General features: G+C 33.2%; 1 protein-coding gene across 2 annotated transcripts; it reads left to right on the top strand.

Annotated features, from left to right (window-relative positions):
• Positions 1–580: 580 nt before the first annotated feature.
• Positions 581–14320, top strand: LOC123872685 (orcokinin peptides-like). 2 transcript variants are annotated; one of them, XM_045917133.1, is made up of 9 exons: positions 581–672; positions 3867–3946; positions 5264–5318; positions 5809–6139; positions 6218–6318; positions 6990–7098; positions 8767–8868; positions 12504–12620; positions 13665–14318. In XM_045917133.1, the coding sequence occupies exons 2-9, from the start codon at positions 3872–3874 to the stop codon at positions 13777–13779; spliced, it is 1005 nt and encodes a 334-aa protein (XP_045773089.1). In that variant the 5' UTR covers positions 581–672; positions 3867–3871; the 3' UTR covers positions 13780–14318. The 2 variants fall into 2 exon arrangements, with proteins under 2 accessions (XP_045773089.1, XP_045773088.1); XM_045917132.1 differs by lacking the exons at positions 5809–6139; positions 6218–6318 and having other exon boundaries at positions 13665–14320.
• Positions 14321–14675: the final 355 nt, after the last annotated feature.

The raw sequence follows: 14675 nt of genomic DNA, 5'->3' as shown, positions 1-14675 counted from the left end.
GGGGATTCGCGCATAACCCAAGTATAGTTAAATCCTAATTTGAATTCTTGCAGTATATGCTTAACTTAAGTCTCTATGAAAGAAGCTTTAATAAAGTTGAACTTTAATTCATTTAACACCTCTTCATTGAATTGAAAAACATGCAAGGTTTGTAATACCTCACTGTAGGCAAATTTGTTTTTTTTTTTTTAAATTGTGTGATACTATAATGTCAACCACAAACCCGCAGCGGAGTAGCGTGGGTTTGACGGCTTCGCGTCTTCTTTGATAATGGAGGATATTTCCTACCTAAGGAGCTTTAACAAATAACAATATTTGTTTAAATCCATTCTCTCAAATTTTGCACAGCATAAAACTTTAATTATTATTATTTCAAATTCGAAACAATTTAAAAAAGTTCACCATATTAAAAAATCTTTAACTCGGGTAAATCAAACATTTTAGGCTGTATACAATTGTAAGTTAGTTATGAAATGATAGTACAAACAATAGAATACATGATATAAGATGACAAAAGTTGGTATCATTGTATATGTATGATGCGACTAACAAGGCGGAGGGCGGGACCTGCCCGCCCTACAGTGTATATAAGCTCGCGCCGAGTCCTCACCAGCACAACGCATACCGGCCTTCGCCTCAACCGTCTAGCACTACCATCTGAACACACAACCGGTAAGTTTTATCTAAAATAAAAAAAATATGTATTTAAAAAATCGAGTTATTTAATCTATATATTTTACAGATCTCCGTAAAAATAGTAGATGCGTTTTATTTATAAAAAAGTCAAAGTTTTTGCTAAAACTTGACAAAAATCATAAGCTTTCTTCTAATAACATAAAATTACTTTAACATCAAAATTTTTAAAAATTATTTAACTTCGTTTAGGTTTTGGCTGTCGCTTTTTAATGACTGACACCCATATTGAACATTGAATTCAAAATCCCAAAAATTATTTTAAAGTTATAGATTACTTTTTACAAAATTATTATCAAACATTATGATATCATATTATCATATTAGGATTTTAAATTATTATCTACAGGGTGCACAGTTTTTGACAGTATATTTTGACGAAATTAAAAATGCCGTTCTACTCAATTGATAAACGACTTATTTTAATAAAATAAAAAAAAACCAAAAATGGTCTCAAAGTGTTATTTATCATCATTAACACATCAATTAGAAAGTGATCGAGCGTAAATGTGCTAACATTATACCAATAAAACAATTTCAAAGAACCAATTTACTCTGTTAATATTACTATAAAAACCAAGACACCTGTAGTGCATTAATTAATAGTTGTTCTATGTGCTTATTTAATCTTGTTTGAAGCACAATAGAGTGGTGGAATAATTACTAGCATAATACCCTTCAAACTCAATTATTGTACGTTTGTATTATGTTTACATAAGAGACTACTGTGGCAGTACTGCAGCTGCCTGTTGTAGAACTGTTTGTGCATTGTTAATTGGCATACTTTCCCTAACATTCCTGGATACCTCCTGGATTTAAATTACTTTTGAAGATAAAATATAGTTCTCTATTAAAATATTTTATTTTATATTCAAATATGTAAGTCGTTTAGTACCCAAATATAACAGACTTTTATATAACAGACTAAGAAAATATTTTTAATATAATTTCAAAGCTTAATTTGCTTCAATTTACTACATTTAATTTATAAAAAAATATATTTGGGTACAACTTTTACTAAAGAAATCTCAAATCATTTTAGAAACATGCGTAAATCATAAAGGTAGATAATTTATTTTCCTCTATATATAGATTAAAAATTGCGAGCAATCATATGGTGATTGCTTGCACGTGTAACATTCTATAAACCGTGTATTGATGGAATAACCCAAGGTGGACGTTATCTTATTCCTACACGTGTATGATATTCTTATTAGTAACAGGAGACAGGGTTTAAATTAAAACAAACTACAGCTCTAAACCAATATTAAACGCTAGCTCTCAAATGATTCCTAACATTTAAATAACTAAACAACAGTTGTTCAAATTAAGTAGGTAGGTACTATATTCACAGAATAGACTATATAGTATTATTTTATTAGATCTAGATGATGCCCGCGACTTCGTCTGCGTAGATGTAGGTTTAAAAAATCCTATGGAAACTCTTTCCGCGATAAAATGTAACTTATGTGTTAATTAGTGTTAATTGAATACACATGATTATGCTATCTCCATTCCCAGCCAAATCGGTTCAATATTTGTGGCATGAAGGCGTAACAAACATCCAAACATTCAAACTTTTACATTTATACCTGTGATATTTAGTAAGATTACTCATAATGAATCATAATTAGTCACTAAACCATTTACCAACTTACGTAAATTTTTTCACCAACGGACCAAGTAACAGTTTTCTTAAAATTGTATTAACTAAATTAAATTATTATCTAACTAAAATTATGAAGAGGTAAAGTTTATAAGTTTGGATGTAAGAGATAAACTCCAGAACTAATGATATGAATCTGAAAATTCTTTCACTAATAGCCATTATCCCCGAAAGATATTCGCCATAAATTATATCAGGCGGACAAGGTCGCGGAAATAAGCTAGTATAATATACCAGACAAACATAAAACGCTGGTGTAGGAGTATTTTTCCTGTCAAGCGTAGAGAGTGAGTAATTTAAGTCGTTACTTCATTAACTCATTATTCTCTCCTTTCATCGTACTGCAGATGCAACAGGTCTTTGCCCAAGGTTGCTATGTACTTGCTATTACCGCGATGGATCCCCATGCTACCTGTTAATACTTCATCAACGACTAATGATTTTAATTTAATCCATGCTATTCCTACTAATATTATAAATGCGAAAGTGTGTCTGTCTGCTAGTTTTTCACATCCATTTAACCGATTTTGATGAAATATATTGAGATAGCTTGCATCCTGGGCACGGCACTTTTTATCCCGGATAATCAAAGAGTTCCTACTGAATTTTTAAAACCTAAATCCATGCAGATAAAATCGAGGAAATCACCTAGTAATATTACTAAATGGCTAAATTCTAGACAGTCATTTCTAGAATCGTTGAGAAGTCTAGCTTGGTTCGATTGGTGTCATGCTAAAACAAGTTACATTTCCATGACTGATGATTTTGTCTTTTGTATCTAAAAGACTGGTAGATAGAAAACAAAGTTCCTAAGAGAAATTTCTAAGATTAAGCCAATTTAGAAAAATTATCTACCCTAAAAAGAAATCCCGCGATCTCCGTTTTCAAAGTAGCACTAGCTACGTTCGTAGGTTGTGCTACGTTAAAGTGTAGCAGTTGTAGCCCACCGATCAAAAAAAGCTCACGCACGAACCTACGACCGTTTCGCTGAAACTTTAACCTCATTAATGGTTAACAGTAAAATCTCTGACGTCAGTAAGTGAATGAACCCGGGTTCAATTCCTGGCAGGATCAATTTGGGGATTTTTAATTTCTAACTTGCCTCTACAGGGTGATGCGCTAACTTAGTGATATATACTGAATGACAGCCACCGAAATCATTTGATATTGATTTTTAATCCATTAAAAGTTTTGTACGAAATTATATTTAGCATCAGTCAGTAAAGCAGCAATATGAGCTCGATGACTATCATTTAGTATTGATAACTGAGTTAGCGAATCACCCCATAAGTCTGGTGGCGGCAGAGGCTAGTTCCTAACATAAAGCCGTGCTGCCAAACGATTTAGGGTTGCAACGAGATGTCGTAAAACCCCATTAGAAGTATTAGGCTTAATAAAACCATGCCCCTACCAAGTTGTCCGAGTACATCTTAAACGATATCCTCATACCTCAAAATCAGATTGTATTCAAGGGCTAATTTATGGGATAATATATTTTTTTACTTAGCTGCAATGATGCGTGCCGGAGGAGCCGTGGCTATAGCAGTAGCCACGTTGCTGGTCTGCTGCAGCGCTGATCCTCACCAGGTAACTTTCTGTCACACCATCCATTTTATTCATCATATCATTTTTACTATTAACAGTAAAAAATTAAATGTAGGCCTACTTATCCTTCTCGTATCATATTTCGGGACTTTACAACCGGTTTTGATAAGGACTATTTCAAATGGCTTTTCTCAGACGATTTTTAAAGAAATTTGAAAACATTTTGAAGGGAAGTATGTTCCAAAAATAGATTATTAGTTTTGCAATGTTGTATCTTCTCATATGAGAATTAAACTATACCTGGGAAAATTTACGCGAAACGTAACTTTCGTATACGTATGAATTTTGTAGAATAATGCTTTGCCAATTGATTAAAATTTTTATAGTATTTATTACTGACAACAGTTTCGCAACGAAATACTTTATTTTAAGTAAGACAAATTGCAAATTAATCCAATTAAGTTCCAATTACTATAAATTACAAAAGATTCCGGTTGGCAAAATAGACCTAAGTAAATGTAATGCCAACTTAAGCTACCAATCAGATACTTACTAATTACAGTCTGCCGAAAAGACGCAAATAAGAAAATGATAGTGAGAAATTTTAATTAAGCCCTAAAGCTTCCGTCCCATCTAATATTATCTTTTAAATAATAAGTTCAATTGCCTCAAAGGTATACTTTGATTGCTACGAATTCTTTCGCAATTAAAATGTTTGATAAGAAACTGTCTTTCATAAATAATCATTGTAAAATGAAAAATCTATTCTTACACGATTGCTCAAAAAAAAGTATGGGCTCTCTCCGTCACTCGTTTCCACTCGTTTCATACAATCGTAGTTCCAATTTCATTTGAATATTAAGCAACCAAAGTCCATGAAATTTTGCAGACATATTCTAGAAACTAATATCTGTGTCTGTGGTGTTTTAGATTTTTCTGAAAATATGTAGTTTTAAAATTACAGGGGCTCCAAGATTTGTATGAAAATTTTAAGACCGCGTAACTTTGAAACCGAATATTTTAACAGAAATCTGGAAAACCACAGACATAGATATTAGTTTCTAGAATATGTCTGCAAAATTTCATGGACTTAGGTTGCTTAATATTCAAATGAAATTGGAACTACGATTGTATGAAACGAGTGGAAACGAGTGACGGAGAGAGCCCTCTTAAAAGCTTCCAAGATTCATACTATGTGTCAGAGTTCGTGTATGTGAGTTTCTTTATTTCACCATGATTTGAATGAAAAAATTTGGATTTATTTTGTATATTATGAGTTAGATTACTTGCATCGTCCCGGTATGGCCTGGGAGTCGTGTTTTATTATTTTTTTAATAATGGCTTGTTTTATTTTATCAGGAACAAGATCTAAGAGTAGGCGCACAGAACACAGGCGATCATTACGACGTTAATGGTAAGCTTCTAAAAGTTTAGGTTGTATAATGCACTAAATTATTGACCCCCGTTTTACATTTGCACTTCAAAATACTTTTTCGAATGACCCCTGAGCACATTCAATAATTTTCACCAAATATTTTAAAAAAAATTTATATGTGTGTTATAAAATAAATACGATTCCACAATTTTTGTTAACACTCCCTTTCGCCACACCCAAAATTTTTATTAAATCTATGCACTTATTATATTCGCACTAAATCACAAAATAATTTAAAAACTTTTGCACAATTCAAATCAAGTTTCCTCCACACGTTTCATTCACGGTGATGGATTTAAGCACTTCACAGAACTCCCCAGCACCTAACAACAGACGCACTGCACAATGCATTTGTGCACTCGATACCTCAAAACCACCCTGGGTAAGTACAAAACGAATTGAATTCAATGAAGCTTTATTCAATACAAAATTTATACAGCCTCTTGAATATTATAATGACTTGTTACAGATTTGAAACAGAGAGAAGAACTTGAGGACTTCATGAGATTTCTCACCCAATACGTAAATAAAATTGATAGAGAAAGCAATTTGGGCAGCATTGGAGGGACTACATCACTAGGAAGAAACTTTAATACTTACGAAAATAAGCCTTTAAGAGGACCAAGAGGTGGACCTTTGAGTGGTAAAAACATTTATGGAATTGGAGGATCGACGCTTTCGGGGAGCGATATGGAGAACAAGATGCAATACGCTAGATATCTCGATTCTTTGGGCGGTGGTAATTTTGTCCGCACTCTCGATACTATTGGAGGAGGAAATTTTGTGAGAAATTTAGATTCATTAGGAGGAGCTAATTTTGTCAAGCGGACATTAGATTCGCTAGGTGGAGCTAATTTCGTCAAAAGGACCTTGGATACAATCGGTGGGGCTAACTTCGTCAAGAAGAACCTCGATCAAATTGGAGGGCCCAATTTAGTCAAGAGATATCTGGATTCATTGGGTGGTGGAAACTTCGTCCGTAATTTGGATTCCATTGGAGGTGGCAATTTTGTACGACGACAAGTTGATTCTCTGGGCGGCGGAAATTTTGTTTAAACTAAAGATACTACTTACTATAACATATCATTATTTTCGATTCATAAAAACCTACATTGACATTAATTCTGCTGCTGTACCCTAATACTTATTAACAAAATCAAACCAACACTTGAGTTAGATCAAGAGGGGTTGTGATTTTTCTGTGTACCTACCCATCACAGAATTGATAACAATGTTCGTAAAACAAAGATAATATTTGTGATATACATAAGCAAGTTTAATATTTTTGGTGTCGTTTATCTTTACGTGTTGTATGAAATAAAAGTCCAGTATAAAATAAATATCAAGCAAGTGAGAAACTATCTCGGTCGTATTTTTGTACTCCAATTTCACCCACATCCTCTATTATACTGACGAGATATCCCTAAGCCTTACCTTTTCATAAAACTATTACGGCAACGCTGTTATAATTTCCTTACGTATCTTCTGACGCTTAAGATGGTTCATATTGCGACGGGTCATGAGCTGCAGGTAATATTTGCTTCAGTAAAAACGGATGGAGGTAAGATCTTTCACGTGATTATATGAATGTAAATTGGTTCACCCCATATATTGTGCATCTTATGAAATATTTTATTTATAACGGCATAGGTCACAAGCAACGGAATTTGGATTCATTGGGTGGAGGCAATTTGGTTCGCGAAGTGCGAGAGTTACGGCACTTTCCTTATTTCATGGGAAGGAGGTTCGAATACAACAGGTATGTTATATATTAAGTTGGGGTTTATTATACTGGTCAATTTTAGGATTGAAGGCTTTCCATCTGTTTTCATTGACTTACGGTATATCATGTTTTGAGTTCCAATTTCGAGAATGGTTTAATAAACTTTGATAAAATACATACTTAGGTATCTTTTCTGATTAAAAAATGCATGCCCTTGAAAGCATGAAATGGGCCTATAGGGTATAATGTTATAAGGCTAATTTAATTAAATCACTAAGCTACAGATAATTCTTTTTATATCATGCTAATATAGCTACCATTTCAACAATCGGGTCTTCAGTCTTTATAACTTTTATTAAACTAGGAATCTGATTTAAGAATTTTATTTATCATAAAATAACAACTTTACAAAGTAGTATCAATGATACAACAAATGGTAGCTGGTTATAGACTATGTTGAATATTTGAGAAACTATCATAGTTAAAAAGCTATCAAGTAGAAAAACAAGAAACAGTGGAGAGTTTCGTCTTATAAAAATAGGATATTATTCGGGTAATAAAACCATTATTCAAAACATAGCATCTCCTTCGTTCATATCAGACGTGAGTCCATGTATATTTCAAAAGTGTTTTTTTGAAAGGTGTAGTAGAACAAATTGAGCCTAACTGAGTATAAATTATTCAATTTCAAAAAGTGAGACAAAGCGTATGCTGCACGGTGAATAATAAACCAATTGGAAAATATGCTTTGTATTCCGTAACAATGTGTTTCTTTATTAGAACTGCCTTTTATTGCTTACTGAGTTGTGAAAGTCTATGAAGCTTTAAACTCGTTTTTAAAAGTATCGGTAGGTACGTAGGAATAAATCGAACTGTTTTCCATTTTCAATTAAAATAAAATACAAAGACACCAACGCAGCTGTTTCTCTATTATTTTCTCGTCTAAATAAAATAAACACGAAAATATAGCGAACTTTTTATTTTCCTTGCACCTGAAATGACGCTTCATTATTTTCCTGGTTCATTTATTTTCCCAGTTTTAAAAGCTAATGCTGGAATAATGGTTTAATGGGGTTTATTAGCTTATGCCCGCGTAGACTACAATTTCGAACCTCTATTTGATCCCTTTAGGGGCTGAATTTTCAAAAATCCCTTCTTAGCATATGTCTAAGTCATAATTAACTATCTGCATGCCTCAGCCCGATCCATCCGGTAGTTTAAGCTGTTAGATAGATATTATATTAGAATATTAGATAGCGTTTGATAGATCAGACAGTCAGTCAGTCAGCTTAATTGATTGAAGCTTATTGAAGTACTAGATATGAAACAGTCATCATTATTTTTTCTTAAATTTAAAATTTTTCAACTATCAACTTCATTTACAACTTGCTTTTTGGCGTCGTTAAGATCCGTTCAATAAAAAAACATTGATGTTTTTTCATTTTCGATGCGACATCTAGCAAAAAGAATCTATTGAAACATCGGAAAAATATTCACTTTTGCTGATAACTTTTTATTACTAACAACTCCATTGGCAACTAGTAATGATAATAATATAAGATTTAACTTGAATTAAATTTTAATTGTGTATAACTTTCAACGTCCAACCCAGTACCAAGTGATGCGTGGCATGCTAAGGTTACGTATTATTACACGTGTATTCATGTATTTCTAAATGCCTTTTCGTGCTTCATTTTCCGGCAGTCCATACGGAGGCAAGCGGGATACATGGCCGCTCGTGATGCCAATCGAGTACGGATATTACGGAGACGGCCTTCCCAAGCGCAATTTCGATGAGATTGATCGGTAAGTGACACAGGACCTACTTATAGCATACGAGATTTAAAAACCGCTCAGTGAAAATCGGACTCACATACGAAGAGTGCCGTATCATGGTAAAAGGAATAACGGTTTTCTTTTTTTTTAATGTTCCGTGCCTAAAAGGAAAAACGGAGCCCTTACAGGATCACTTTATTGTCTGTCTGTCTGTTTGTCTGTCTGTCTGTCCGTCTGTCCATCTGTCGTGTCTGTCAAGAAAACCTATAGGGTACTTCCCGTTGACTGTACCTAGAATCATGAAATTTGGCTGGTAGGTAAGTCTTAAAGCACAAGTAAAGGAAATAATCCGAAGACCGTAAATTTGTGGTTATGTCACCAAAAAAATAATTAAACCGTGTTCCAATTTTTAAAGTTAGATAAGCAAGTGAGGTATCATATCAAAGGGCTTTACCTGTACAATGTACATTCCAAAAAAGATTTTTACTTATTTTTATGCATAGTAGTTTTTATTTTATCGTGCAAAATGTCGGAAAAAATACCCGAGTACGGAACCCTCGGTGCGCGAGTCTGATTCGCACTTGACCAGTTTTTGTATTTACATTGCTACCTGGCAAATTTCATTAGGCAAGGAAGTACCCTATAGATTTTAATTCCTTAACGGGTCTTGACATATAAGTCATAGGACAACGAATTGAAACAAGCCTACAAGGCTTGTTTTTTTGTTCTGGATATATGGATCCCTAAAATAATGGATGTTATTTGCACAGTACAGGCAAGAGGCGAGAGTTTCATGTTGAATTTGAAAGAAATGGAAATGACGTCAACGAATAGTCTAGCTTTATATAAGTGCTTTGGATCTATCGTTTAATATTATGGAAACGTCGTAACGTCGGTCGTAACGAATTAATATTTTTTTACTTGAAAAAAAAAATAACTTCCTTAGGTTTCTAGCACTGGAAACAAGAAATTCTAAAAAAAATTGTACAGCTACAAAACTAATATGAAGGTCGATTCTAACTATGCGGGTAGTCTCATATAACGAGATATGTTTAACTTAAGTTAATTAGCGTCCTAAACTTCTTCTAATTTAACAAGATAAGAGTTTTAGTTATGAATTCTAAATGTGTGTAGGACCTAACTACACGAGCAACAGGGGAAATTTACTTACTTCAGCTAAACTTTGAGCTTTAAATTATGTGAAAGGTTAATACTGCAAAGTCCAAAGTTGTAAAAACTATTTGAGTGTAAAATTTGATAGTTATTTGAAGATAAAAGTATATTCTAATATGATGAAAAAGGTGAAATATGATCTTAATCATCATCACTAAAATTCGTTACCCATGGAAATTGAAACTCAGTCAGCCAAAAAATCTATCATGATAATATGAGTATGCAGGGCCTACACACGATGTACTCAGGTGTATTACTTATTGGATTATTCGAGCAATCTCGCTTTTGTTTTATACCATACAGTAGAAAAAAAAATAAACTTATAAGTAACAGTTATAGAAAGCAACAGAAAGTACGTTTAAATCTAGCGAACCGTAAGAATCTAACTTAGTCCCTACATAGTAGCATTGGTGTCTAAGTTCGATTAATAAAAAATAGGTCTCCATAAGCATAAAAAAAAAGTAATTAACATAAGAATTTCTTATTCTTTATTTCAAAATTAAATAAAAAATATAGAAATCAAATTATTAACCTGAAAAAATGTTGATTAAGGCGTAAAATCTAAACAGCGTTTCTTGATTATACTTTGTAGGATTAATTTTATTAAGTCAACGGTCAGCATCACAAGGGAATTTAGTATTTCTGTAAGATTCATAAAACAAAAAACCGCAACATAAATTAATTAAAATATTCTAAAACGTGATTTAGTGTATCTTCCCGGTTGTCCGTGGAATACAAATCAGGCCACAGACTGCCGCAGACGGCCTACAACGTGACCTTCTGTAAGCAAAGGCAGAACCGATCAAATATCCGTCGTAGACCTACGCCGTAGACTCGCAGAACTTGTAGGCGTAACTTATACCTACTCGTAGTTCGCTCTCTACGACTTTAAAAAGTAGCATTTGGCTGCTCTATGCTCCGTGCTTTTGAATTGTTACCTACCACTGGTTCGGAATTCCCTTCCCGCCGAGAAGAACCAACCAAGAAACTCGGCGTTTGCTCTTTTCAAATATTATAAAAAGTGTAGTGTGTACACTGTACACTATCATGAACAGGCAAAAATTTCAGCTAATTTTACATTCTTTAAGATTGTAGCCGCTGTGGATCATTCTTGTTGATTAAAACATGTCAAAATAAATGAACTACTTACCTACTCGTTGGATTTAACTTTTAGCGTACGTAGAGTTTTGTTAATGTATACGGTACAGGGGTAACATTATCTCAACATAGGGTTTGTTTCAGTTAACTCAGTCCATTACGTAAGGTATACATTCTCGTAACTTTCTCGTATCGCCAGAGGGAGAAGCTTGTATTTTGAAGAAACTTTCACTGTAGATCTCAACTTGTGTAAGCACTGGTTATGACGCTATGTTATTGTATAATTATGTATTATACTCGTAAGTATTTGAAGATGGAGGTGAACTCAGGTAAACTGCATAGTTGTTGCGTCCGATTGTGTTGTTTTTTTGCTTTCTTTAGTTTTATTACTCTTGACTTAACCCTTGCAGTACGCGTTACACTAAAATAATATAAATTATTGCTAAAAATGTACAATTCAAGAGTCCAATTGAGTCTAATGTAAGAGATTATTTTCCGTAATGGTAACAAGAAAAAATGCTACTTGCATGCTATTCGTTTATACCTACACCATCTTGAATGGTGTAAACGCATATACCACAGTAATACAATACACGCTTTTTTAAGTTCGAGAATATATTGTCACTTTTACCCTGTTTTTATATTTCGTTTAACAAGTCTTACCTAGACTCAAAATCCCACAGAGATCAGATGCCGAATATTACTGAACTTTAATAAATAGATACATAGAAAAAACCTATTTCGCACGCATTAGTATGATGATTGATGATACAACGTTCACTGAAAAGACATAGTTCGTGAGAACACTTCCAAATCCACAACTGACAATATCATAATATGTAAGCTCTTGTTCATCCACCAATAATAACGAATAATATAAATATATGCTAGATGGATAAATTATTATAGGGATAGTAATAGTAGTAAGGATAAAGACCACATTCAGATACCCGTTCACGTTCCAACTTCAAAATCCAAACGAAACGAAACATTGAAAACATCTGGAATTTTTTATTAGGCGATATAATGTTTGTTTATGTAAAAACCATTTTTATTGCAAACTCATGTTCCAAATAAATCACAGATAAAGACAACAAATGTAAATTAAAAATTTATAACACCCCCGACAAGTGAAGGTTACAGTAACTAGAAAAGAGCTGATAACTTTCAAACGGCTGAACCGATTTTCTTGTATTATAGCTAAGAACACTCTCGATCAAGCCACCTTTCAAACAAAAAAAAACTAAATTAAAATCGGTTCATTAGTTTAGGAGCTACGATGCCACAGACAGATACACAGATAGGCACACAGATACACACGTCAAACTTATAACACCCCTCTTTTTGAGTCGGAGGTTAAAAAGTATATTCAAATTGTAATTTTTTTTTCATAGGTCGAACTTGGACAACTTTGTGAAGAAGCGTAACTTCGATGAGATTGACCAGACGTCAATGCCGTTCCCCTTCAAACGGTTCTACCACTTCATCGGACCTAACTACCTGGACTCGGTGTAAGTTTTACAAGTCATCATCATCATGATCAACCCATCTGTAATCGCTGTAAAAAAGTACTTTAAAGAATTCAGCTGATTGTACTTGCTAAGCAGCGTCAACCTAAGACATTCACTTGAGATAGTTGAAGATAAAAATATGCTGAAAATACTTGCCATCTTTTATTTGCTGGTGATTCCTCAATTCGAAGTTGCTGCCGAAATGACAAATTACCTACTCAAAAAGCTTAGTTCAAGTAGTTATCAAAAAAGACGCGCTATTCCACACTGTGGATGTGCATTGCACCTAAAAATTACTTATTCTGACAGAAGTAACTCCTCATTATTAGTTGATACCTACTTAGCTTGATGTTTGATGAACTTGGGGTATACCTACATAATATCAGATCAAAGTCGTTATTGAACCGCGAACCTTAATATAAGCTCTAAACTTGCATGAATATTAGCCCGTTTAATGAAGTATCTATTAGCAGAGATTTGCATAAAGGAATTAAGTTTGCACTGACTTACATAACAAGAGAATATTACTGGAATATTAGAGTATTACACTGTTTTATGTGAATAGCGAGTATATGGAATTTATTAAATCACGTCTTTTATGAGTTATTACGTTATATGTATGTAGTTCAATTATTGTGGGAGGAGTGGGTTACATAATAGATATGTTATGTTCATATTACACAGCGTAAAAATTCGTGCTCTGTGATGAGTAAGACACAAGATACAAAACATGCGAGAGTAGAGGCAGTAGAACAGATTACTAGCGGTCTGTCATGATCCAAGTACTATCTATCTATCATAATTTTCTTCAGTTTCTTCACTTTAGATACGTGGGTAACGTACCTTCTTCTATTTTCCCTAAGTAGATACAAATATAACAAATTATTTTTGCCTATGATTTGTATAGAAAATAGTTTTATACGACAGAAAATATTATGATGATTATAAATCTTTAATCCGCATCAGATTCACTGTCTTGTACTATATCCGTTAAACGACGTATAACTGAAATTTTGAGGTTTAATTCAGAAAATATTTTTACAGAACAAACTTCGACAAGAAGAGGTACAGACCAGACTTCCCCATGGACGAGATCGACCTGTCCCAATTCCCCATCGGCTCAAAGCGTTCTGAAATGTCTGCTCACAACCTACGATAAGCTGTCAACAACAAAAAACAACTATAAAAATCCAATCACAAATCTTTTAAAACTTTTGCGTTGTTATATTCGCCATGTCACGGTCCCTAAACATCTTTCAAGTAAACCTGTTTTAATAAGTTTTATCCCCAATTTGAATTGATCTACGTGACTCTATTGCATAATTATGCAAAATACTCTAAATAATCCTCAGCGAATCCTCCTCGAATTTTGTAGCACTTAACTTGAAATAAATAAAATTATTTGATGTAAATTTTGTGTCGGTATTACAGAACTGTACTTAGTAGATATTATTAAATTATTATTAGGTAAGCGCAGAGGGGTATATCAAATATCCAATTATGTCTAACATGTATATTTACAATAAAAATATTTCTAAAGAAATATAAATTAATATAATATGTGTATCTGTAAATTATTTTTCTCTAAATTTAAAACATAAAAAAATTAATGAAATAGGTTTATTTTTAATATTGTCATATTATACATGCAATTGTTAATATTATCGAATCCAATATATTATAATAAAAAATTAAGAAATCTATCATGTAAAATATTTTCTCGGGATGTTGCTGAAATAAATACATTAATTTTAAAAGATTTTAAAATCGTATCATTTATTTCCTATTATAATCCATTCTAGTTATGACCTAAGGTTTTAACTTTTAAAAAATGGCGGTAGACAGCAATCACTTGTCTGTTGGAAATAGTTACCAACCAAGCCAAGATGGTCCAAACTCCAAGTACTCGTACATGCCTCATGAACTTTAGTTCATACAGAGGTAAAAGTTGGTAGTATAAACCTATGAATCTAAATGTATAAATGACAAGGTGACTGACTGACTGATCTATTAGCACATAGCTCAAACGACTGGGCGGATCGGCTGAAAGGCATG

This window comes from Maniola jurtina, chromosome 15, assembly GCF_905333055.1.
Source record: "Maniola jurtina chromosome 15, ilManJurt1.1, whole genome shotgun sequence".
NCBI lineage: Eukaryota > Metazoa > Arthropoda > Insecta > Lepidoptera > Nymphalidae > Maniola > Maniola jurtina.
This window is presented reverse-complemented; position numbering and strand designations above follow the sequence as displayed.